This window comes from Harpia harpyja, chromosome 7 (assembly GCF_026419915.1).
Source record: "Harpia harpyja isolate bHarHar1 chromosome 7, bHarHar1 primary haplotype, whole genome shotgun sequence".
Taxonomy (NCBI): domain Eukaryota; kingdom Metazoa; phylum Chordata; class Aves; order Accipitriformes; family Accipitridae; genus Harpia; species Harpia harpyja.
Window position 1 is genome coordinate 3,259,933 of NC_068946.1, and position 23,901 is coordinate 3,283,833.

At 52.3% G+C, this 23,901-nt stretch overlaps 1 protein-coding gene across 3 annotated transcripts; it reads left to right on the forward strand.

Moving 5' to 3' along the window:
- Positions 1 to 1,614: 1,614 nt before the first annotated feature.
- TMEM240 (transmembrane protein 240) lies at positions 1,615 to 19,921 on the forward strand. 3 transcript variants are annotated; one of them, XM_052791211.1, is made up of 4 exons: positions 1,615 to 1,868; positions 2,062 to 2,203; positions 13,736 to 13,944; positions 17,206 to 19,921. In XM_052791211.1, the coding sequence occupies exons 2-4, from the start codon at positions 2,112 to 2,114 to the stop codon at positions 17,352 to 17,354; spliced, it is 450 nt and encodes a 149-aa protein (XP_052647171.1). In that variant the 5' UTR covers positions 1,615 to 1,868; positions 2,062 to 2,111; the 3' UTR covers positions 17,355 to 19,921. The 3 variants fall into 3 exon arrangements, with proteins under 3 accessions (XP_052647171.1, XP_052647170.1, XP_052647169.1); XM_052791210.1 differs by having other exon boundaries at positions 2,097 to 2,203; XM_052791209.1 differs by lacking the exons at positions 1,615 to 1,868; positions 2,062 to 2,203 and adding an exon at positions 5,860 to 7,214.
- Positions 19,922 to 23,901: the final 3,980 nt, after the last annotated feature.

Consider the following 23,901-nt stretch of genomic DNA (forward strand, 5'->3'; position numbering starts at 1 on the left):
AACGATACTTGGGTTCCAGCAAGGTGAAACTAACCCTGAGGAAGGCTGAGGACTTGGAGGTGAAGGCGCTGCACGACATAATAACCGTCAAGCTATGTGCTGCCACGCATTTCCCACGTGGTGGCTGCAATCTCTTCCGTTCATCCAGGTTGCACCGTTTACATTAACAAGAACAACAAACAAGCGAGAAGGAAGAAAGTTATTGGCTGGTCACTTCTTTTCTTTTATTTTTCCCAGAAGCTCCTAAACATGGCCTGAGTTGGACTGCCCAAATAGTATGGTGAAATAAAACCGTGGGAGAACCTGAAGCACGCACGACCTTTTGCTCGGACCTTAGATCTCCGGTTTGATAGACCGGACAAAGTTGTAATTTTATTTCTGTCCCCAAAATGAGTGGGTCTCCTGTGTCTGCATCACCCCAGCTTTTCTTAGGGGGACCAAGTCCAGGAGAGATACTGGTCAGAGGTGGGAATTGCTCCCAGCTCTGTTGCCACAGCACAGAGTGCAGGGGACCCAGGCTGACCTGGGGCAAAGGGCTGGGGGGAACCCCCCCTGGTCCCCAAGAGGGGCTGTCGCTGTCCCAGCGGGAAGCGCGGGGGACTTCGGGGCTCCCATCCATCCATCCATCCATCCATCCCACCAAGGGCTGTGCCCGGGCTTTCACACCGCCTGGGACTGGGGAGGTGCTGGTGGTTGTTGGTGGTGCTGGTGGTGGGGGGGGTCCCGTCTGTCCCCTCCGGCATGCGAAAGAGGACGGGACCGACCCCCGGGGATGGGGTGGGAAGGATAAAAGGGCGGGATGAGGATGGCGTGTGGGATTCAAAAATGCGGCCAAAGCGCCTCTGCCGGGGTTCTCCGCTCGGGAGAAACGTGTGGCTGCCAGGCGGGGGGGGGGGGGGGGGGGGGGAAGAGAAGCCCCGCAAGGGCAGATCCGCAGAGCTGTCGCTGCTGCTGTCGCTCGCAATGAGCCGCTCTCGGAGCAGAGCCTCCCCACGTAGGTAAATGCCCGGGGTGGGGAGGGGGAGGCCGGCTTTGCCTGGGCGCATCTCCCCGCTGCATCCCGCATCCCTTCCCGCCCCCCCCCCGGTGGCAGAACCGAGGGGCTGGGACCGGGGGGGGGCTTCCAGCACGGAGCCGAGCAGCGGGGACACGCAGCCCCGAGCCGGGAGGGTTTGGGGTCGGTTTGGTGGTTTTTGGGTTTTTTTTGGGGGGGGGGGGAGGGGGAGGTGGTTTGGGGCTTTTTTTTTTTTTTTCCCTCACCCATCGTGGGGGGGGGGGATTTTGGGGACGGTCGGGGAAGAGGATGCAATGAGGCTCCCCCGGACTGGGTGATTTTTACAGCCTGCCTCCTCCTCCCCCAGCCTTCCCCCCCCCCCCCCCCCCCGGTTTTGGCTGGCTCGCTTTCCAGTTGCTGCATGAAGGGCTGTGCTTGTGGCGGTGTGTGCCCGCTCCCGGAGACGTGGCGCACCTCCCTCGGCTGAGGCCGGGGAGAGGCCGGGGGAAAAGAGATTTATTTTTTTATTTTTTTGGTATCTTCTCCTTTTTTTCCCTTTTTTTTTTTTTTTTTTTTTTTTTACCTGTCACGTTTATCCTAGAAAAATAAAAAAATAAAACGGCCAGGGCGAGGGAGCCCGAGGCATCCCCGGCACGGGGGGAGTGCGTGTGTGTGTGCGGGGGGCTCCCCGCCGCCCCCCGCCGCACCGCAGCGTGCGGGCACCGAGCGCGATGCGCCCCGGGCTGAGCTCTGCGGAATAGCGCGGCCGCCGCCGGGCTGGGGGCGGACGGACCCGACCGCTGGCAATTCCCTATTGATGTCCATGAATGCAAACACCATGATTTTCATGATCCTGGGCGCCTCTATCGTTATGGTAAGAGATTTTGCTTATTTCCCTCCTCCCCCCCCCCTTCCCTCCCCGCACCGTCCCTTAGCCCGTGCACCTCTGTGTGTATGCGTGCGTGTGCATGTGTGTGTGCCCCATTAAACACCGAAGATTATTTTCTTGACGACTGCTTCAGTCTTTGGCAATCAAACTAGAGTCAATGTTTTATTCCATCATCCAGAGTTGACCAGATGCCTTGGTTATGGGCTCTTACAGGCAATAGCTTGCTTGATGGACATGAATGCGTTGTTGGACAGATTTCACAATTACATCTTACCGCATCTGAGAGGGGAAGACCGAGTTTGTCACTGCAACTGTGGAAGGTAAGTTACCCGCATAAGAGCTCTCTTGCTCGTCCCCCCCAGCCCCTTCCCACCTCATCTCATGGGAAAGGCACAGCGAGGTGGTGGCCGGCGGCAGGGTGCTGCTGGCTGGACTACCATTTTTGCATTCTGGCTGTGTCTCACCTTCCTCAGCAGCTCCTGCATGAACACAGGGGGGGTTTTGTTTTTTCCGGAAGAAGAGTTTTCTGCGGGCCTGGAAGTCCATTTTCCTTTGTGTGCATGCTCGTGTATATGCATCTGCAAGCCCTGGGAAAGTGAGTAACTTTCATTTAAATGCTTGTCATTTTGCCTTTGTTGTCACCGGGCCGCGTTGTTTCTCAGCGTGTTCGTGGTCTGGGTGTTGCGGTTGGTGGTTGTGTGCCGTAAGCGGAATGGGGTTTGGAGAACCGAGAGGATCTGTGTCCGGGAAGGAGTGGTGCTGTCTAGGACAGTGTCACTTTGAGGCTTTGTAATCTTTGATCGGCTTTTAATTCTCTGTGGCTTTTCTCCCGAGAGTTGTAATGATGCCGGACAGAGCACACCGAGGTAGCTGGTCTGTGCTTTTGTGGAGCGTTTAGTAAGCCGAGGGCGTTGGGGTGGCTTCTGTGCCAGGAGTAACGCCTTTGCTGTGTGTAAGTTTATGACTGGACAAATACCTACCTCTCTCCACGGCTGTTTGGCAATGCGTAATTCTCCTAAACAACGTAGCGCTTCTCGTCTTGCGTGTAATCGCTGAGGTGCTCAGCTCGTAACTGGGCTTTGGCCGCGCTCTCTGTTAGAGCCTGGGGACCGAGTTCCAGGGAGGTGAATTTCTCTCTTCCCTATGGGACTGTTGTCGGTGATCCTTATCCTGCCTTCCTAGAGGCCTCGTTCCCCTCCCGTGCCTGGTTACTCACTGCCTGCTGGAGAGTTTCTTGTCTGTGGGGGAGTAAAGCAGCATGAGGCTGTGCCAGCTAAAGGACATGCTGGGGGAGCCCTCCCCTGCCACATCCAACGTTTAGATTGAGCTTTCCTCCTCTTTGAGCTGCCCCTGGAACCGGCTGCATCCCGTCTCCTAGGCGTCACGTTCCTGCGGCGTCCCTGGTGTGGAAGCTAAGCTGAAACTGGGATGTGCGTAGCTTAACGAAGGGAAACTGCTTTGCCCTTCCACTCTGCTTCGTTCACCGACGGTGATCGTTACCTTTCTCCCCACGGTTCCTCCTCGGATTCCCGTGGCAAAACGGCAAAGCAGGTACAAGCAGCACGTCCAGGGCCAAATGCAGCCGGGCCCTGAGCGGTCTAGTAAGCAGAGCCTAAATACCCGGCTCCTTCGGCACCTCGGGCACCTCTGTGTTAAGGTCAATTGGGAAGACTCTGGACAAGAAACGTCCACGGTGTCTTTGACTTGCTTTGGCAGGGATTGGCTTTTTCTTAGGTAATGTTTTGCAGCCTTCCTGATGTTTTTCACTAGTTTGAGAGTTTTCCTCTGCCTTTTCGCCCAATTTTTCTTTTTACTTGTCACAGCTGTGTTCAGTGGTGGTGAAAATTGGCTGCTGGTAATAGACTTTAACATCATCCGGAGTGACTGAGGAGTGTCAGGTCTCACTGGTGGTGTTGGCAGAGTGTCCCTTCTGCCCAAGTCTGAGAAGGTGGCAGGGGCACTCCTCTCTCCTCTACCTGTATGGCTGCAAAGATGCTGTTGAGGCACGTAAGTTAGCCATGGCACTCTCCCCAGACATAGTTAGGTTGTTTCTTAGAAAGTGCACGAAACAGCTTCCAAATTGTCAAGCGTGGATCTGAGAGGAGGCAAAGAGCACAAGTTTACCAGTTACCTTAGGTATGTAGAAGCAATGGCTCTTGCCAACAGAAATAGCATACTACTCTCCACTCCCGGGCACGGGCTCTTGTTGTGCGCGAGCATTGGTTTCAACGTGTTCATGCTCTGATGTAGGAGACGCTCGCACAAAGCATCCCTATACTATGGGACCGTGTGGCCTCCTGCTTTAGTCTGTAATCCTCACCTGCTCTCTGTGAGCTCTGACCTGCTGCCTGAATGCCAGTGTTTCCAGTTCTCCGATTTAAAAGGCAGGTGATGCTGAATGCGCCTTGTCCTTTTTGTCAGCTGTCCAAGTGCTCTCAGTGCAGGCCTTGAGTGCACATAGCGTGAGCCACAAGCAATTCTGCCTTGCGCTAGGCAAGGATGCATCCTGAAGCATGGGGTGAACGGCGGTACCAGGGATTGATAAAGGGCTCTTAATTTGCCAATAACCAAAGGGAGTCCTTGGAGGAGCGAACTGGCTGCAGTTCAGTGTGTTGCAGGGAGGAATGGGGAAAATAAGTAAATGTTGCAGAAGTGGAAGGGAAGGAGGAATTGGAATAAATGAAGATTGACGTGCGATAGGCTGAGCTGCTGCGATTACTGGTTTTGCCTCCTACCCTGGTCAGTCACACCAACTAATTCATTCAGAGATCTTTTCCTTCGGCTCTCCTATCCTGGTTTTATCCTTCCTCAGGGTATCAGAGTGAAGCCCTTCCCCAGGAATGGCCTACCACATCTAAGCACCCCAGGCTGGACCGTGAGTACCCGGCCTTGGGCATCCAGCGTACAGCAGGACGTGCTCTCCGGAAGGAATCAGAATCTGTGCTGAGCTTATGTCAGCGTGAGGGGCTGGCAACTCTCACCTTGCTGGTGATGGCTGTGGGCAGCGAGGGCTGACTCCGTGCGTGCCGCAGGTGCCAGCTGAAGCCGGGCACGCCAGGGGATTTGGGGCTTCCACGCCTCTTACGTCCCACCTCATCCCTGCAGGGCTCCAGGGGAAAAAGCCCAGACTTCAGCCCTCGGCCGCTCTTTGATGCTAGATGAAGTCTCTGCCGCTCTTTGATGCTGGAGTGCCCTTCCCGGCCAGAAGACGGGGAAGATTGCAGGCAGCCCTGGGCGTTTGGCTCCTGGCTGGGACCACGGCAGGCGGGAGGGCCAAAGGCAGATGTGTGTCGTTAGTGCATCCGCGACCCGGCTCTCCACTCCCTTGGCAATGGGATGGGGGCCTGGCTGTGTTTCCAGCTCCCTCTCCTCACTTGTTTCTATCCACGCTTTCTGCTCCCCGCGGAGGGGCGGCTGGGACGCGGTGAGACTCCCTCCGGTGGGTTGGTCTCTGGTGGGAGGCTGGCAGGCAGCAGCGCGAGCCATTCCCAGGGTTGTCCCAGGCTCTGCCCACATTTTGGTGGCTCCAGGCTCATTAGAGTTGCCTGGGTGCATGGCCAGCAGGGCAGACTGTTCTGGCTGTCTCCTCAAAGAGCCCGTCAGGTTGCGTGGAGGCTTGGTGGCTGGGGTCTCTCCTCGTGGGCAGCGATGTGTCTTTCCCCGGACTCTGCCCGTTCTCCTCGCCATGGGGGACTGGGCCTAGCAAGAAGGTCCCAGGACAAGCGAAAGGGAGTGCTAGCTTACGGTACCCTGCCCACATCTTCCCGAAACACCCTCTGCCAAACCTAGCCTCATTTCCTGCAGCAGCGGACTGTACTTTGGGTTTTTTTTCCCCATTTTCCTAAGCACCCGGTGTGTTAGCAGTGACTGGGGTGAGTCACTGGGGTCAAGACATTTGGGGAAGAAAACCAGCCCCGTCTTCAGGCGCTGCTGAATGCTGGATGGGCTGATCTCCACCCTTGCTGTGCACATCCCCGTGGGGTCAGGGTCACTGGGGCTATTTGAGGCTGAAGCTGTTGCTTGTCACTTTATGCCAGGAGCAAGGTAGCAATTTGTCGAAGTGACCTCGCTATGCTGGGCCCTGGCAGGTGCTTTTCAGGTCTGTGATGGCAGAAGGGAGTTGTGGCCTCTTGCTGGACACAGCAGAAGAGAGAAGGTGCTTGTGAAGGCTGTGCTGTGCAAAGTTTTCAGTGACTGCCGGTGGCTGCGGGGACTGGACCCCATGGCCGTGCGGTGCTGGGAGGTAATGCTGTTTGGAGTTACACGTGCAAACTGCCCTTCTCTCCCACCCAGTGCAAAGAAGCAGGCGATCAAGGCCGATGCGTATTTGCGGTCCGTTAAGTGGCGACATCCACCGAGCCACGCTTTTCAGTCTGAGCCAACGTGGGCTGGACAGTGCCTTTGCCGTAGGAGTGGTCCTGCTCCGAGAGCCGAGACGGATGCTCCTCTGGGCTGTGAGTGGGAGCAGATGTACTCACGTGTGCAAGTGGGGTGTCACTGTTAGGCTGGACCGGTGCTTTCCCACTCAGCTGCCCTTGCTGGCAGCACTAGAGCCAGGGAAGGCAAAGCTGCCAGAACCCCTGAGGCCAGTCGAAGTGCATCTACAGCTGTTCGGTGGGAAAACGGTCCTGCCAGTTCCCTGGGAAGGGAAGCTGGTGTAGTGATGGTGCGTGGAGTAAGAACATCAGCAGAGAGACAAGGCTGGCCCTGGTACCTGCTACTGATACGGAGCCCGCGCAGACACGCCTGCTATGATGGGGACTGTTCTTCTCTTAACATCTGCCTTCTTGCCGGGGGAAGAAGGGGTGACAGCCACATTTACACTCCTGCTGGCTCCTGTTGATGCCATGCGGGAATGTGCCTGCTGGAGCAGATCCGTGGGGGAGCTTGGCACTCTCTGTCCTCAGCATGTGGAGATATTCAGGCTGTCCAAATCATTATGCTGGGGCCTGCTTGCATGCAGGCAGCCCAGCCCCTCCGGTCCTACCTCCTTGGGATGCACCGATTCCCAGGAGAGAGCAGGGCTCTGGAGGACTGCAGAAGTGTAGCGCTGCCCCAGTCCGAATGTCTCTGTCCCAGCCAGTAAAGGGTCCTCTCTGGAAGCAGAGAGCTGGCAGCAGATCAGGAGCTGGGTGATGTCATGCAAAGGAAAAACACCAAAGGGCGTCCGTGGAGGCAGGGTGAGTTGGAGAGAACAGATGACACCTGCGTGGAGCAAGGACCCGTCAAAACAGCCTGGGGGCCTTGGAAGTTCCCCGTCTGGGAAAGGACAGGGACCTCAGGAGCTCTGGCGTGTATTCCCTTTGCCACTGACCTTCTGAGTGACCTTGGGTGAGTCTGTCCTTCCCAGGCAAAGTCTCTCCCCGTGAGCGGGGTTGGAAAAGGACCGAGAGGAGTGTCAGCCTTACCTGAATGCCAGTACCCTGCAGCAGAGCTGGGGGCCTGGCCAACCCTCAAGTCAGCTCTTCCTGGCTGAGGGATACTTCAGCCCTGCTCTCACGAGGCTCTGATCCAGGAGGGAAAGTCTCAGGGCAAGGCTATGCCGGAGCTCTCCCGAAAGGCTGGCGTGCTCGGAGACGCTGCAGCGCAATGGGCTGCTTCCCAGCAGAGTGGCTGGACACGGGATGGGAATGCGTGAGGTGGCTGCTGGCTGGGGCTCTGCCCCGATGCTGGGGTCCCTGGCAGCACCAGTGACCCCGGAGGATGGCCGGTGGTGCTGGAGCAGCGTTGTCTTGCGGCAGCGTACGTTCCAGTAATGCTGCTCGCTGGGCTCTGTCGGTGAGGGGCCAAATGCTTCCCTCCACACTCAGAGGAGGGACAGGCCAATGCTTGTCCCAGGCTAGCAGCACTGCTGTCGGGAGGTACACAGAGAGTACATTCTTCCTCTGTTTCCTCCTTTCCCAGCCCCTCTGGAAAAGTCATTAAACCTCTCTGTCCCCAGATCCTCTGTGGATGTGCTGGGAGCACTCATTGCCTAGCGCTGGAGACCACCGGAGCTTCTTGGGCTCCTGGTAGCCGCTACAATGCAAAGAGTCCCAGGGAGAAATTTTCACCCGTGCAATGGTGCCATCCACACCGGTCTGCAGACTGGCTTTGCTGGGAATCTGAGAGGTGCCGGGCTGTTTGGCATGCTTGGGGAGAGGCTGCAAGGTCAGACAGGGATGCAGAACAGGGATGCTCTTTGCATCCCTCTAGCTCCGCTTGCAGCCCCTGTGTAGGGCATGCCTTGGGGGCTGGCCAGCAAGGCAGGATAAGCCGTGTTCCCCCAAATCCTGCTGCAGCTGGAGGTGGGGAATGGGTCAGTCCAGCCAGGTTGTGACAACTGCAGCGTGAGCCTGGGAGATGTGACATGTCTGCTACCGACTGAGACTGACACCTGCCCAGGAGGGAGCCAAAGCGAGCCAGAGCATCAGTGTGCCGCCATCCCCAGCGGAAGGGTGAAGTGGAAAGCGTAGAAGCAGCGATGGGCTCTTTGCATTTAAAATGACAGATCGGTGGCTCTTTTTTAAAGGCTCCCGTGCTGTGCTTTGGCTGCAGCAGCCAGCAACACACGCAAGGTCACTGGAAGGGACAATAGCGCTTTGGGCAGCTCTGTAGTGAAACTTCCCAGCCACGCTGGCCAAGGCTCTGCTCCAGCCCGCTGCACTGCTTGCCCTGGGAGGGAGGAGGTCTTCCCCCTTTGTCACAAAGACTAGGAAAGGGGACAGGGATGCTACAGCTCACGCACACGTGCACAGACACGAAGCGTGCTCCCTTAGCGCAGCAGCTTCGGCTTCTCACCTGAAGCGGGGTTATGTTTCTTTTCCTACAATTACATCTGCTTCCCGCGGAAGCTCCACCGCATCCAGGGTGGGCATGGCTGTTAGAGGTAGCGTGTGATTAACCTAGTAGGAATAATTCAGCCCGGATCTGTTGTGACAACTGATACCAGCTTGAACTGCCCAGGAATTGGCCCTCGGGTTATTTGGTACATCTTTTTCTTGTAAAGAAACATGGTCAGGACGTGGGTTTACCTTATGAGGACCACAGGTACTTGGTGACAGCTCTCTCACAGCCGAGGGTGCTGTGAAACCCAGAGTCCTCACATCCACATCAGTTGTCTGACTGCTGGCTAAGGTAATGCAAGGCTGAAGGAGACTTTCGTCTCTTCTCAAAGGTCTTTGGTTGGTGAAACCGGCGCTGACGGGAGGGTTATGTCAGCCCCTGGACGGCCACGTTTCTGAAAACGAGGTCTGGCCAAAAGCATTTGCTCTGAGGAGCTGCCCTGCCAGAACCTGGGCTCCAGCACTGTCTGCCCTCCCTGGAAGTGCGCTGGCACGGAGCTGGTGGTGGCTTGCTGCACCCACGTTATGCTCATCTTGGAGGCGATACATTCCCTTGCTGGATCCAGCCCCCAGAGCCATCCAGGCCACGTTCCAGTTTCCAATTCCCTTGATATGTGGTGGGGACCCTGGACCTTTGCGCACTATTAATAACGTGCTGTGCTGATGTGCCAGTGTCTCTGAATCACTCCTGTCGCATCCCCAAGGACTTGAGCTGCAACAGAAAACTTCTGGGGGTCTGTCGCTGTTCTCCTCCCCATCTCAGTGGCACCACTCAATCCCGTCAAGCCAAAACAAAGCATAAAAGATCCCTGCAGCCCAGATCTCTCAACTGTTGCACTAGCAGGAAAAATTCTTCTTCCCTGAGCCTTGCTAAACCCTTTCCAGAAAACTCTGCAGAGTGGAAACCTAGCACTGGCATCTCCACCGCACAGAACTACTTTGGTAACTCAGGGTTCCCAAAAGCTGCCTGGAAGGTAGCAGTGCAGGGTCTCATGTGCTTCCCTGGTGTGCTTTAGTGCCAGGAGGCTTTTCTTGTAAGGCAACTTGCACCTGGGATCCAACTTTGATTTCTGATACTTGGAAAGTTACGTTGCCAAATCCAGATAGATCAAAGTTTTTGCTCTCTCTTGAATTTTGCCTCTCATGAATTGTCTTTGGACTTCTTGGTGGCTCACCATACAACAGGATTGACTCCTTTCTCCCCTGGGCATGACTGTTCCACAGCATTTCAGGTTGTACAGGCAAAGGGCTGGCACAGGGGTACTGTGAGGACTGAATCCCTCCTTACGGAATGCTGGAAGCCAACGGTCGCTTTGTGTGTCCAGCCCCAGCCCACACACGAACAGTGAGAAAGGTTTAAACCAGCCATCATTTTCCGGAGTTTCCTCCCTCTGTTGTCTGTCTGAGATGCGCCTTATGGCTCATGGGTATGCAGAGATGTTGGTGCAGTCACGTTAGAGAAGTTGCGTTGAAAACAGTTGTTATCAACTTTAGTTGCACCCCAGAGCTGGTTATGTTGTCTTTCTGTCTGCCCCATTCCATCCGCAGCCTCTAGATCTAAGTGACCTACAGACCTAGACTCGTTGTGCTGTGGAGCCTGGAGAAGAGAAGGCTCAGGGAGAATCTTATCAATGTATATAAATACATGAAGGGAGGGTGTAAAGAAGGCAGAGCCGGGCTCTTTGCAGTGGTGCCCAGCGACAGGACCAGAGGCAATGGGCACAAACTGAAACACAGGATGTTCTGCTTGAACATCAGCAAACACTTGTTTACTGGAGGATGACCGAGCTCTGGGACAGATTGCTGAGAGAGGTTGTGGTCTCCCTCCTTGGCGATATTTAAATGCCGTCTGAACATGGTCCTGGGCCATGAACTGGCTCTGGGTGGCCCTGCTTGAGCAGGGGGTTGGACCAGATGACCTCCAGAGGTCCTTTCCAACCTCAGCCATTCTGTAATTCTGTGGGTTTATGGAAGCCACCAGGCAGAAACAGGGACTTCACATCTGAGCCTGGACTCTGAAATCACTGGGCTTTGGGGACCGTCCCCTGCCCATGGAAAGGCAGCTGCAAACAGAAAAGGAGTGTCAGGCCCTGATTGCTGCCCCCAAGGTGCCATTCAGTCCGGTGGTGACCAAAGAAAGTTAGGAGAGCTGGAGGAGATCCCACTGCAGTGTGCAGAGTCAGCCTGCACCGAGGAGAGGGACAAGGCAGGGAAGAGGTGACAGCGTCCCTTCCCTCAACGCCCTGCAAGCAGAGAACAAGAGCTGTGAAGAAAGCAGACTGCGTGGTAGGAAAAAAAACCTCTTGTGAAGCACGTGAGGAGAGTGCCGTGTCCCTGGAGTGCTGGCCACGCTGCACACGTGTGTGTGTGTGTACACACGCAAGTGCTGCGGGCACATCCCTGCTGCTGAGTACTGCGGGAATTTTGGCAGTGGGAGGAGGGTACTCCGGGACTCTTTTCTGGTAGAGGGCTGAGCCCCTCTGTGAAAACCACCTCACGTGTGGAGAGATGTCTGCACTCACTTCTGGGAATGGGTCTGTCCTTGATGCGTCTGGGAAGTTTTGCTTCTCTCAACTCCAGAGATGGCTGCGTGTTAGCGATGCTCCGCACGGGGAGGCTTTAGGTAGCCCTGCGGGTTGTGACACAGTGATGCAGAGGAGATATATACATACCAGCTCCGGCTGAGGCACTCAAGTCCTTCATCATTTCAAGGAGTCTAGGTTTCTGGAGGTGTTTGTGGACTCAGCCCTTAGGCTGTTTCTGTACTGCAGGAAGGAAAAGGGAGTAAGTTAAGGACCTGCCAGGCATCCTTGGAAGTGGCTGGGGAAGCATGGTGCATGGGAGGTGTGCGGGAGGCTTGCCTTTTCCCCTTCTGCAAAGCTGCTTGGCTGTGTTCATGAAATTAACGGGAGCCCTCCCATTCATGAGTAAGAGCTCCCTTTTTGGGAGCCCTCCCTCACACAACCTTTGCCCCCTGGATTTTCCCTAGCCAAATGAGGGGGGAAAAAAAAAATCTGTGGTTACAAACCAACCAGCAAGATGAGGCACGAGCAGGGCCTGCCATTAGCCTCGGAGGTCACTTTGAGCCGCCGTCAGATGCATCTCCTTTCTGCTACTGTCCCGGTCTGGTCCCTAATACTGGGACCTTTGCCGAATGCAAATGGGGAGCAGTACCAGACAGCAGGAGCATGGCTAGACGGGCTTCCCATCCGCACGCCATGGCACCAGGTCGTACGCCGGCCCTACTTGCCTTGATCTGCCGGGAGCTGGTGCCTCTGGTGCAGGTGGCCTCCATTAAGTCGTCGCTGAGATTAGGGCTGTTTTCAGCAGGTTCCTTTGAGTGGAGGTTTGTTTGTGTAAATATTTGGACGTTTCTCAGGCATGATTATTGAGCAACCTGCACCTCATGCATATTCAGAGGCCTCCAGCTATATTGCCTCCTCTCCGGCATGTGGCAGCAGGGCTGGGTCCATGGATGCGGGAGGGATGCGAGTGTAGGTGATGCCGGTGGGGGTGGCGGTGGGCAACGCTGGGGAGACCCCGTGCAACTGTGCCTTGAGCTGGGAGCACTGGTGACGCATCCGTGCTGCAGTACCAGGACTGTTGCGGTGGTTTGACGCGTGCTGGCAGGCACGTGGGGCTGCTGAACGCACCTCACCGTGGCTGGCTGGACATTCCTGGGCTCCCAGGCAGCAGCGACAGCACCTGCCCAAGCAGTGCCTGCCTCTAAATCAGGCAGTGGGAAGAAGCAGGATGGCTAAGCACAGAGCCTGGGCAGCCTCGTGGCTCCTGGCTGCTCTCAGGGAAGGTTAAGGGCCATTTAAAGCAGATGCGGAGGCTCCAGAGCAGCTTGCTTCCAGTTTTGCTTTGCATCCTGGATCCTGGATCACCTGGGATCCTCCTATCCCACACGCTCGGCTCACCTGTCACAGCTGGTCCCCTCCCATTCAGCCCCCACAGACCTGCCTTATTTTTTTCTATTCCACAACTCCCTCACTCCAGCCCTGCCATTTTCCTGCTTTTCCCAAGTTAACCAGGGTCTTTCAAGCAGTTCAGCATCAGCCCAAGCTTGGTCTCCGTCGTCTCATTGCACAAATGAACCCAGTTGCCCTTCTGGCGTAAGGCATGGGGCCAGCCTCTCCAGAACCCCCGAGAGAGACGTACGTCTCTGAAAGCTCCAGAGTCCATGCTTTCCCTCTGCCGCTACGGGCAGTTATCGCTGCCTCTTCCCTGAGGAGGGTGAGGGAGACCCTGCATCCCAAACCAGCCCAGTCATGCAGTAAGAGAACCTGAGACGGTCTTAGAGCTCGCATGACTTTTTTCCAGGAGTGATACGCTGCAGGGTCTCTGCCATCTGCTGTCTGAGGATGAATTCAAGGCATGCTTTCAAGCCCTTCCTCCATGGCTGTAAACATGCTCTGCTCCAATATGTGAAAGATATGATTCTCATTTTACTCCGAGAGACGGGACATTAAGCAAAACAGCACACGTCTGGAGACATGCCATGAGGCTGCTAGCACTGGCAGTCCTGCTTAGCAGAGGATTTTTCTAACAACTCCCGTGGAGCGGTATGTTACGATTGCACTTGCAGGGCTACACAGCCGCGCTCTCAGACTGCGTGTACTCACAGGAGCAAAGTGTTATTGACCTCTGCCTGTGAACACGAACGCAGTAGTGCCCTTTACGTCTCGGGGGGGCGACCACTCCAACCTCCTGCTGTCCTTAATATTATCTTCCGTTTTACAGATGATGAACTTTTAGGCCCAAAGAGCCTGTGTCAGGAATGCGACGTGAGTTCCAGGCGTGGGTTCAGGTTTCTATACTTTTCTGTCTCGCGCTCTGCCAATTTCTATGCTGACAAAAGCACAAAAAAGCCGAGACAGCACTTCTACTCCCGGGGACCTTGGTAGAAACTTGAAGGAATGGTGTTAAACCAGCCCCTGGCCGCAACAGCAGGCGCTGGACGGAAAAAAACGTACTCTGCTCTTCTCCACTGATGCTTTTCCCTGTTTCTGTTCCCTGCAACAGGCATCATGTCCATTATGTTATTCCATATGATGGGGATCAGTCAGTGGTGGACTCCTCGGAGAATTACTTTGTGACTGACAATGTAACCAAGCAAGAGATTGATCTGATGCTGGGACTTTTGCTGGGCTTTTGTATAAGCTGGTTTCTGGTGTGGATGGATGGGGTTCTCCATTATGCAGTGCGAGCCTGGAGAACTAGCCGACGGTATGGTAAGTGCAGCCTCATGGGCTCCCTTCTCTTTCCTCAATCCCTTGCCCTGTCCTCTGAGGCTGGTGGAGAGGGAGGAGGTCAACAGCCTTGCAGCGTTTATTCCCTGCGGATTTGGCACGGGCCTGACCAGCCTCTTTATACAAGCGGGAATGTTTACGTGGAAATAGCCAGCCGAGGATCCCAGCCTTGAGGGCTCTGCTTTGGAAAGTGTAAAGTATGTGTTGGTGCAAAGGGGTGGTTGATGGAAAGCAACGTGTTTACCCGTAGGCAGGCTGGCAGATGGTGGTTGTATGGCTGCACATGTGGGCAGAATATTTTCAGGCCAGACAAAACTTCCCTGAAATCTGGATTTTTCTGCGCATATAATTTGCAGCCAGGCACATGCTTATGGAGTGCAGCCTCTTGTTGTTTGTATAAACGTATGACGATGTGCTGACAATGGCAGACATTTCTGTGCTGTGTCACGGATGCATCAGCTGAGGTTTCCCCATCCTCACTGCTGTTCCAGATGTGTTAATTTTTTTTCCCGTAGTGACATCAGCCCCACAGGGAAAAGCGTTAGCTGTACTAGTTAGTCTTTGGACCACTTAGCTTAGCATCCTGAACTAACATCCTGAGAATGACCAACAGAAGCTCCTTCAGAGGCTCTCTCTGCCCCTCTTCGCTCTCTCTCAGCATGGACATCCCGTGGACTTTAATTTTTGGAGGGGGAAAAAAGACAGAAAAACTATTAGAGTGAATGACTTGAAATTCTGTAACAGTATACCTACAGATCCCAGTCTAACTCTGACTGATGGTGCCTGTTAAATTACAACTCAGAGGAAAAGGAGAGTGAGCAAGAGAAAGATTCATCTGTAAACCTGTAAGAAATTTTAATTAGGGAAGTGGACTATATCTCTTTCTAAAAACTCAGATCAAAATGATATTAATTTCTCATTAGTCTTCCCAAATCCCCAGCAGCCTGCTTGAGCAGTTTCTGAATCAGGACTCTCTTGAGGCTATGTTGCTGTCATTTCCCAAGCAGAAGGCTAATTGTCAGCGTTTCCAGCGAGATCTAAGGTACCGAGCCAATCTTGAGGCCGTGACACCTGTTTTTGATCAGACCACCTGTGGCTGTGATCTCATCAGTGCTCATATAGTCAGCAGGGCTGGCAAGAGCTATCCTTGGGTGAGATGCTGTAGTGAGTACAGCAATATCGTTCTTCAGGGCTGTTGCCTTTCGTTACAGAGCGGTGAGCTACAGGCATGGTATTGCCATCTAAACTACCTTCTTGTGAATTGATGCTGCCTAGATTTTTATTTTTAGTAATTCAGGCTAATGCTAGGAATTGATTTCGTATTTAATCTCAACAATCTTTTTTCTTTCATTTTTTTTTCCTCCCTGTGTATGCATATTCGAAGTTTTTAAGAAGGGGCTGGCCAATGGTGCAATACTCTGCGCAGATACATCGTTTCAGAAAATGAATGCAGTATTACTTCGCGCCCAGCTTTTTCTTCCCTTAGCAACTCTGCCAGCAGTGCTCCTTTCATGGTGCAGAAGGCTGACACCCGCTCTGGCCTGAGACGTTGTCTCTTAGTGCCGTCTTTGTGGTGTTGCACCAGCCACACGGGACCAGTCTGCTCTTAAACCAGGCTGGTTGTTCCACAGCTGTGTGCTTGCGCTGTTCTCACCTCTGTTAACAACCAACCCTGTGTCCTCATAATCAGATGTGTGGTAGAAGAGACCCTGGAAACCCTCCTCATCTAATCTGTAGGTCAGGCTTCTAGCGTATACTGTGCAACGGGACACGATGTCCCTTTCCAGTAAAGGTTTTTACATGCCTTGAGCTGTTCTGTCCAAAACAGTGCGCTTGTGTGCTATGCTGAGTGCATTTCGCTAAAGACAGGCTGGAAAATCACTGGGGAATTTGGAGCAAAATAATGAACGTTGGGCTTTTAGGTATTTCCTATTCATTCAGATCAACTATGCAAATCTAGTCATTTTAAAGGCAATAAGCAGAAAGTATACCTATGTCTTTGTTGAATGAGTACCTAAGCTAAAACTTCCTTCTAAAGAAAGAATTGGTGCCTGTGACTGAGAGATAGGGGTAATATAAAATACTGTACTGGTACAGAATGTAGAGCCCTCCCTGAAATACATGAGTACCACTTAGCAATGACTCAATGTCACACTGTGGCCTGATCAGCTTAAATTTTGGTCTATTAGAATAACCTATAGCTCCTTCCTGATGGAAGAGATTTCTTAAAATAGAAAATATGCTATAGAAATTCAGACATCCCATTGCGCTTCATAGTAGCTGCAGTGCTGGTCGGAGCAGTCACATACCACCTCATGCTAGTTGCAATAGTTTGACTTTATACAATCTATTGTTCTCTGGGACTTTCAAATTCTCCTTTGTGGCGTTGGGCTATGTGTATTTCTGGGTGGAATGACCCAAAGCTCTCATGAAACTGAATGGCAGCTGAAACACTGGTAGGGGAAATGTTAGTGGGCTGAGAGCTGAAACACTGGATTAAAAAAAGATGATGCTGTCCAGCCTGCACCGGCTGTGGGGCAGAAAGTGGCTTGTGCCGATGTTGCATGAAATCGGCCAATGCTTCAGAAGACAGAAGAAAAGAGCCGGGATTGAACAGGGATGATCCGTATGAGGCAGCAGCGTGCTGCTGTTTCCCTGGCAGCTTGGTCCCCGGAGCAGCTCCCTGCTAGCTACGGCGATTAGCAGACATCAGTATGAGGTTACTACCTTTGTTGAATCTTGCCCCTACTGTTAGCCCGACACTCCGAGCGTAAGGCACAAAGAAGGCTGGAGGATAGGGCTCATCACAAGGAGTCGGTTCCTACCAAGAGGAGAAAGCTGGAGTTTGCCTCTTCTAACTAACTCCCACCCTCACTGTCACGATAGGCCAGTGCAGCCCATCTGTGCTGCTCTTGAAACGAGCCGTTCCTATAGCAGGCACGACCCAGGTGTGTTTTGCTCGGGGTCGTGTCTATGGGGTGGGTATCTGTCGATTGCGTCCAGGGCACAGGCTGTTGCGAGCCTGGGAGAGGAGCGGGCAGTGCTGTGGATACAGCCAAGGCACGAAGTCCGGCTGGGGAATAAGTGTGGTCTGAAGGGAAGCCTCGAGGGTGGCCTTGCCGAGGCCGTAACTAGTGCCCGATTTCTGTGGGGCACTCCAGGAACGGGGCTAGGCAAGGCAGGAGAACGTGGGTCTCGCCATTCCTGTAATATCTCATCTTCCTTCTCCTTTCTGCCTTCCAGACAATTCCTGGTCTTGGATTCCAAAATTTTGTAACTTAAAGGAGTTCAGAAAACGTCATCACAGGCAGTACGAGGAGGCGACTGGGAACATGGTGCACATCAAACAGAAGCTGTACCATAATGGGCACCCTAGCCCACGGCACCTCTGAGGAATGCCTTCCCCTCCAGAGACTGCAGTGAGGTTTTAAAAAGGACTTTGCTCTTCTTCCAGGGGAACAGCTACTAGTTTGCTCCTCTATGGAAGCCAACCGAGGACACAATTTTACTTATCCATCCTGTGTGTTCCTGTGGCACACCACGATGCACAACTAAGCCAGTCCTGGATGCTACGCAACCAAGACATTGCACTGTGTTCCACATTTTATTGTCAGACTTGTGTATATATGTAAAAAGCAGACAAACAAAAACAAACAAAAAAGAGAAAAGAGATTTGCATTATACTTTCAACCCCCCTTTCCCTGGCATTCACGGCTGTCCTGCACATCCAGCTACCCTATGGGGAATGTTGGCCAAGGGTACGGAGGTGGGACAACATGAAGAAGATGCAGAGTTTCTCATCCAAGAGCTCAAGTCCCCCGTTTCTTTGGTCCTTTGGCTTGGTTTTGCTGTGCTCTGTTCCTTCCGTTGCTAGAATGGCTTGGCTGGTCACAGGTTTGGATGGGGACTGCTGCCAGCTGGTCATGAAGGCACAGTGTCTCTTTTGCTTTGGTTCATGTTTTGGGGAGTTGCTGGGGGGGAAGGAAGGCCTGGGAATATATAACTGATTTGTCGTTTGCATTGCTATACCCTGAAACCTGCCTTAAGCAATCCAAGAAATCTTAGTACCAGGGGAACAGTACTATAAGGTATTAGTCCATTTAACAGGGCTGGTGCTGGCTGGTTTACGCCACTTTTATATTGGTGGTACCTTGCTGATGTCAGTGCTGTTATTCTTCACTAATGCTAGAGAGGAGTCCCTCCTGGTATGCGGGGAGAAGCGTATCGAGTTGAATGGTGTTAGATCTGACTTGCACCCTGATCATACCCCTCTGCTGCAAAAGCACGTTCCCCCCCCCCTTCCCTGGGAGGAAAGGAGCTACTCTCCCCCTCTTCTTAGAGGGTGAGAGCCTGGGGCCCTGGTTAATACCACCCTAAGAAACACTGACAGTGCAGTGAGAGGGTCCTGTTAACAGTCTCACTCTTCCTGCACGTGAACAGCCACCTCTCTCCTTCTGCTACTGCTCCAAGCTGAAATAGCACTTCTGCAGCAGGTTGGGCTTGGCTTGAGGAACACAGAGAGGCACGGACCTGAAGCCAAACTCATCTACGGCATCAAACGTCCCAATAATGGGTTGAATCAAAGTACGAGGAAGCTCTAACATGGTTTTGCCTTTCCTTCCCCTGGTCGCAGCTTAGGTGTGGGTTTCGAGGTAGCTAGCAAGCGTCTGAAACCAACCTCCACATCCGAAGACCTCCTTCGCTTCCAGTCAGAGTTGCCTGAAGGAGTTGATAAAGCCCGTGGGTACCTAGACGGCACAGTGGTATCTGATTCCTGTAGCAGTCATGTTCTGCTGGGGGAGAAAAGCAAATGCACCCAGACCGCATTGCTTTTGCGCATGCTGGGCAGCAGTCAGCAGTAGCCCTGCTGGCTGCAGTGGGAAGAGAGAGATTTTTATTGAGAGGAATAAGGGAGGGAGGCACTAGCCCCAAGAATTTAAGGTGGTAGCCCTGAATCCCAATCATTTCTCCTTCATCCATCATTTTGTATTGAGAGGGCTTGTGCTTAAATGGGGAAAACATCCAGAACAAAAGGATGATGAATATTATCAGAAGCTGCTGGTTTCTTCCATGGATTCCTTGACTCTGCCAGTGGCCTCCTATTGTTTGATTGCAATGTCTGTGAAGAGAAAAGGACACCATGACTCCCAGCTCTTTTCCTCCCTGCTTCAGCTTCTGTGTCTTGGGTTTGGTTTTTTTTTTTTTTCATTGTTTCCTATGCCCAGGATCAGTTCAGTTATTTACACGCCCCAAAGCTGGCCAAGAGCCAAACTTACCTGTTTCTCTGCCATTCTTACCTTTGCTATTCCCTAGTGCCTCTTGTCTTGGAGCCCCAGTTTCTGTCTGGGCCTAATAATTGCCTGGTCTATACTTATGTCTGTCTGCTTGACTGTCTGTCATTCAGGACTTCCTATGGTTGTAATGTCTGCAGCCACCTGTTAGTATCTAAAGAATGACTTTTCCTTAAGCAGCTCCTTTCCAAGATACATGGCTTTGCAACCTCCCTCACTGTAGGAGCTTTGCGCATTTGACCATATGGGCTCATCCTCAAGTGGCATAAGATGCTCACTTCAATGGAGTGTTTCTCATACAATGCCAGATGAGATCTGGCCAAACAGCTGTTCGGTTTGCCCTTGTGTGATGGCACACACTTAACTGACAGCAAAGAATAGGTACTGTATTATAAAACAGGTAGATGTCACGGACATGTCTTCAGATGGGACAACGTTTTGCGGGGGAGAAAATTCCATCGTGATAAGGACAAATACTGAGTCTCTGGAACTAGTTGTGGGGAAAAAAAGCACTTTAAATAATCTTCCCACTTGGAGCCTCTCACTAGAGAGACTTAAGGCAGTGACCTAAACTGAGACTGAACTGAAAGTCTGGTTCTGCCCTGCTCTAGCAACTGACCTTAGTTGAAATGTCATTAAATATTAAACTTACAACTGGAAAGAGTGAAGTGATGGCTCACACTGATTAAGTCTGATCCACACCAGAGTTTCAGAAGGATATGAGGCTCTGGAAGAGGGAAAAAAAAAATCCTACATGGTACATATACCCATTGTTTAAGAACAGATGTTTTTTTAATCTGCTGTGTCTGCAGCTATTACCTTGTGAGCCTCTCTCTTGTTTACACTTAGTCAAAAAATAAAACAAAAAATACTCTCAGTGCAATTAAATTTACTGGGAGTAATTCACTGGTCTTAAATCCAAGGAAACCAGAAATACCCTCACAGAGCAAGGTTTGTCCCAGCACACACTAAACCAATGGGATTAAGCCTGTGGAACTGACTAGGCTTTTGATTCTCATCCTTAATAAATAAGGGGCAAAGTTCCTTCCCATGCAGGAAGGCCAGGTCCTATTCCTGACCTGAGAGATCTGATGCATCTTCTGTGCGGGGGTGACTTCAAACAGCCAGCTTAACAGAGACGCAAGGTCAGATTCCCGGTGCGAGGTGCCTTTTTTCTCTGAGTTTAGGAAGCTACTGTAGATTTGACCCTGTGTAACAGAGATCAGAATATGCCTGTTGCTGGGACTGGATAACTTTACACACCAAGTAAGGCTGCAGTGGTAAGAACTCCCAGCACAGGAGCAGCCCAGGTCCCACGTGCCATTTAACCCGTGGTGGTATGCAAAAGATGCCCGTTGTTCCCAACAGCCAAGTGTCTGCCGTGTTGCCTCTCTGGGGAACGAGATGACAAGCCCCCCCAGAGAAGCAGAAGGTAGAAGAGGCAGCTGTGTTTTGAGTATTGCAGAACCCCGATACCAGTTGTATTGCCCCAAGCAGCACCTGCTCTCTCTCTGCTTGATATCAGCACTCTTGTCCCTATCTCATCTCCTCAGCTGATTCTGCTCGAGGTGTGAGCCTTACCAACAACGTCTGACTTTGTGGTCTCTTGTTCCTCTGTCCAAGTGAGGTTGCTACTGTCGCTCGCAGCTCAGTTGTCTGTAAAGTCTGCCGTCGCACTGTCTTCTTCTCCTGTGCATGTGTTCGTTTTGCTTTTGTCTGGTTGTGGGGGTGCTTTCTCCTTGTTTAATTGTCTGAGGTGTACTAGTGTTGACTTGTCTGTTGTTCTCTTGCCTCTGATCCAGTCTTCACGCACAAAAAAAAAAAACCCCAAACAAAAAGAACACAGATTGAAACAACAACAACAAAACCCAAACCCAGCAGCAACCTCAAACAAAAAGGGTTCAGCTGGGAGAAAGCGACTTTGGCATCAGGGAGTTGACGCAACAAGGTCAGGGCTAGGCAAGATACCGGTCAGAACCTGTGGAAGAGAAAACACGGGGACGCAAAGCTTACAGCTGGCAGCTGTGTCTGTAATGGCAGCTCTGTAGGGACAAAGGAGTGGGAAGTGTGCACCATGTCTTAGCACTCATCCGCCAGATGCTTTGAGGGAGGCTTCTGCAGAATTAGATAGTGGGGGGAATTTTGTGCCGCCTCAGGATGGGCTATTTTTAGAGCAGAGACAGAGCTTAAAACTGTATGTGCCAATTCTCCAGAGCTGGGATCGGCACTGGAAACATTCTCCCGCATTTTTGGTACGAGGAGCCCAGGTTTGGCTGCTTGCACGCCGAATGGGTGCGTGCTGGTGGTGGGGATCTGTTGCAAAGGAGAGGTGTGGAGACACAGGTGGAGAAGAGCAGAGGCTTGTGAAATGCATTATACCAATGAGTAGCTCCTTTTTTAATTCAAGCAGCCACTTACCAGCACTGCTGAATAAACCCCTTGCCCCTCAGTGAGATCCCTGAAGGTAGCGTAAAGCTAAACCCACTCTATGCCAACCTTCTTTCCATTCTTACCACCTTCTTTCTTCTAAAGAGAGCCACACATTAAAGAGCAGGCCTGTCAAGCTGGTCGTCTCCTCCACTTTGCTTCCTATCTGGCATCTGTCATTCCGCCACGTTCAGTGGCTCAAATGGACGTGGGGAAGGAAGAAGTGACGGGATGCCAAATTCACCGTAGGTGTAAGAAGTGCTGTGCCGGGGAGGGGCTAGCAGAGCTGCATATTGCTTCAGGAATGAGAGGAAAGGAAGGGCCAAAAGCCACCACACATGGGATTTCAAGCGTAGCCCAGAGTAGACCCAGGTACTATGCGTGCCTTCTTCAGCCTGCTGCTCTGACACAATGAGAAGGACCCTTCCCCTTTGAGGAACAGTTTGGGAAGGTGTCTCCTGTTATACCAGCCACCCACCCATCTACCATGCCCTGTTATTTCTCAGCTAGCCCTTGAGCCAGCCAGGGACACATCAGCCGGCCCATCCTGGCTGAAGTATCTGGCAGCACCTATCAATAAACAGGAAAAGACGAGAAGAGAGCCCAGAATGCAGGTCCCAGGCATTCACAGCACAGTGGAGTGGTTTCAGTTACTCTCACTGCTACTCTCTACCTCATTTTCCAGTTGCACTCAGCTGGGAAAAGAGAATCCCTGATAAAAAGGGGTACTAAAAAGAGCCACTAAGATGATTAAGGGACTGGAGCATCTCTCCTGTGAGGAAAGGCTGAGAGAGCTGGGACTACTCAGCCTAGAGAAGAGAAAGCTCAGGGGGGTCAATGTATATAAATACCTGAAGGAAGGGTGCAAAGAAGATGAAGCCAGGCTCTTTGCAGTGGTGGCCAGTGACGGGACCGTCAAACTGAAACACAGGAGGTTCTGCGTGAACATCAGCAAACACTTTTTTACTGTGAGGGTGACCAAGCACTGGGACAGGTTGCCAGAGAAGTTGTGGAGTCTCCATCCTTGGAGATAGTCAAAAGCCAGCTGGACATGGTCTTGGGCAGCCTCCTCTAGGTAGCCATGCTTGAGCAAGGAGGTTGGACCAGATGAACTCCAGAGGTCCATTCCAACCTCAACCGTTCTGTGAAAAATAAAAAATGCCATGCAAGTGGTGTCAGGTGAGCTGAAGCCCGCTGGCTTTGCAAGAGACCAAGAGTTGATACTTGAAGACCGCAGCAGGCAGTGCAAACACAAACATCAATAGCCTTTGCTTACCTTAGATAAGGTCTAGGCAAGCTGAGGCAGGAGGAAGCCCTAGGGGAGCCAACGAGGGAAATCCTGATCCAAGGTTATTCCCCAGCTCGGGAGAAAGCACATTGTGAAGAAAACATTTCACAGGTACTGGCTCCCCTGGAAAAGGGAGGTCAGTGTTCACCCTTCACCTTCCTTCATATGAAGGCTAGAGGCTTGCAGGAGATAAAGGACACAGGGAGCCTCAGTCTCTTTTCAAATTTCTCTTCGAGATAGCTTCACAGCAGCAGTTTAACATTCAGTATGGCATTGATGAAGAGCGTGTGTGGGTGAACATGGAGGTGATGAAGGCCTCTTCTGCATTCAGGGGGCTTTGAAGGTAGAAATAGCCAACAGAAGCTCCCAGAGCACCTCTGGATGTAAAAGAATAAAAGTACTTCTATTACCAGAGCATACGGTACAAGTAGGAAGACATTCGGATCAACTGCTTTGAACCTGGCTATACTGGTGAAACAGATGTATGTTTTAGTGACAGGCAATTGGGATGTAAAGTAGGGGACAGACAGGGCATTATCTGTTAGGTGGGGACACAGGACTGCTGGTTCTACCTTTGGGTGGAGTGAAGATGACATGGTCCTCTTAGACCAGCCTGGCTCACTGTGGTGCCCAGGAGGTCATGAAGGAGCAAGTGAATTTACTGAAGGGAAAAACAAAACAAAACAAAACAAGCCAGGCCTGCAACCTCCATGCATGTGGGCTGTGGGGGTAAAAGAGAAGGAAGCAGAGGAGTAGGAAAATGTGGGCAGGTATAAGGAGAAGCTCTACAGTGAGGCTGGGCTGCCAGTTTGCTGCATCCTGGCTAGGCTCTCAGGATACTGTTCCAGTTTTGTGTGTGTGTGTCAGTGTGCGTCTGTGTGTTTATATCTGTGTGTGTCATCATGTGTTCACTGCATGAAGCCTATTCCTCTT

Bases quoted from the DNA above. Each gene is read 5' to 3' on its own strand.
- TMEM240 (XM_052791209.1), top strand. From the start codon at position 7,024: ATGCAAAGGAAAAACACCAAAGGGCGTCCGTGGAGGCAGGGTGAGTTG. The intron at 7,215-13,735 runs GTGAGTCTGTCC...TCCCTGCAACAG, and splicing joins GACCTTCTGAGTGACCTTGG to GCATCATGTCCATTATGTTA. The intron at 13,945-17,205 runs GTAAGTGCAGCC...TCTGCCTTCCAG, and splicing joins GAGAACTAGCCGACGGTATG to ACAATTCCTGGTCTTGGATT.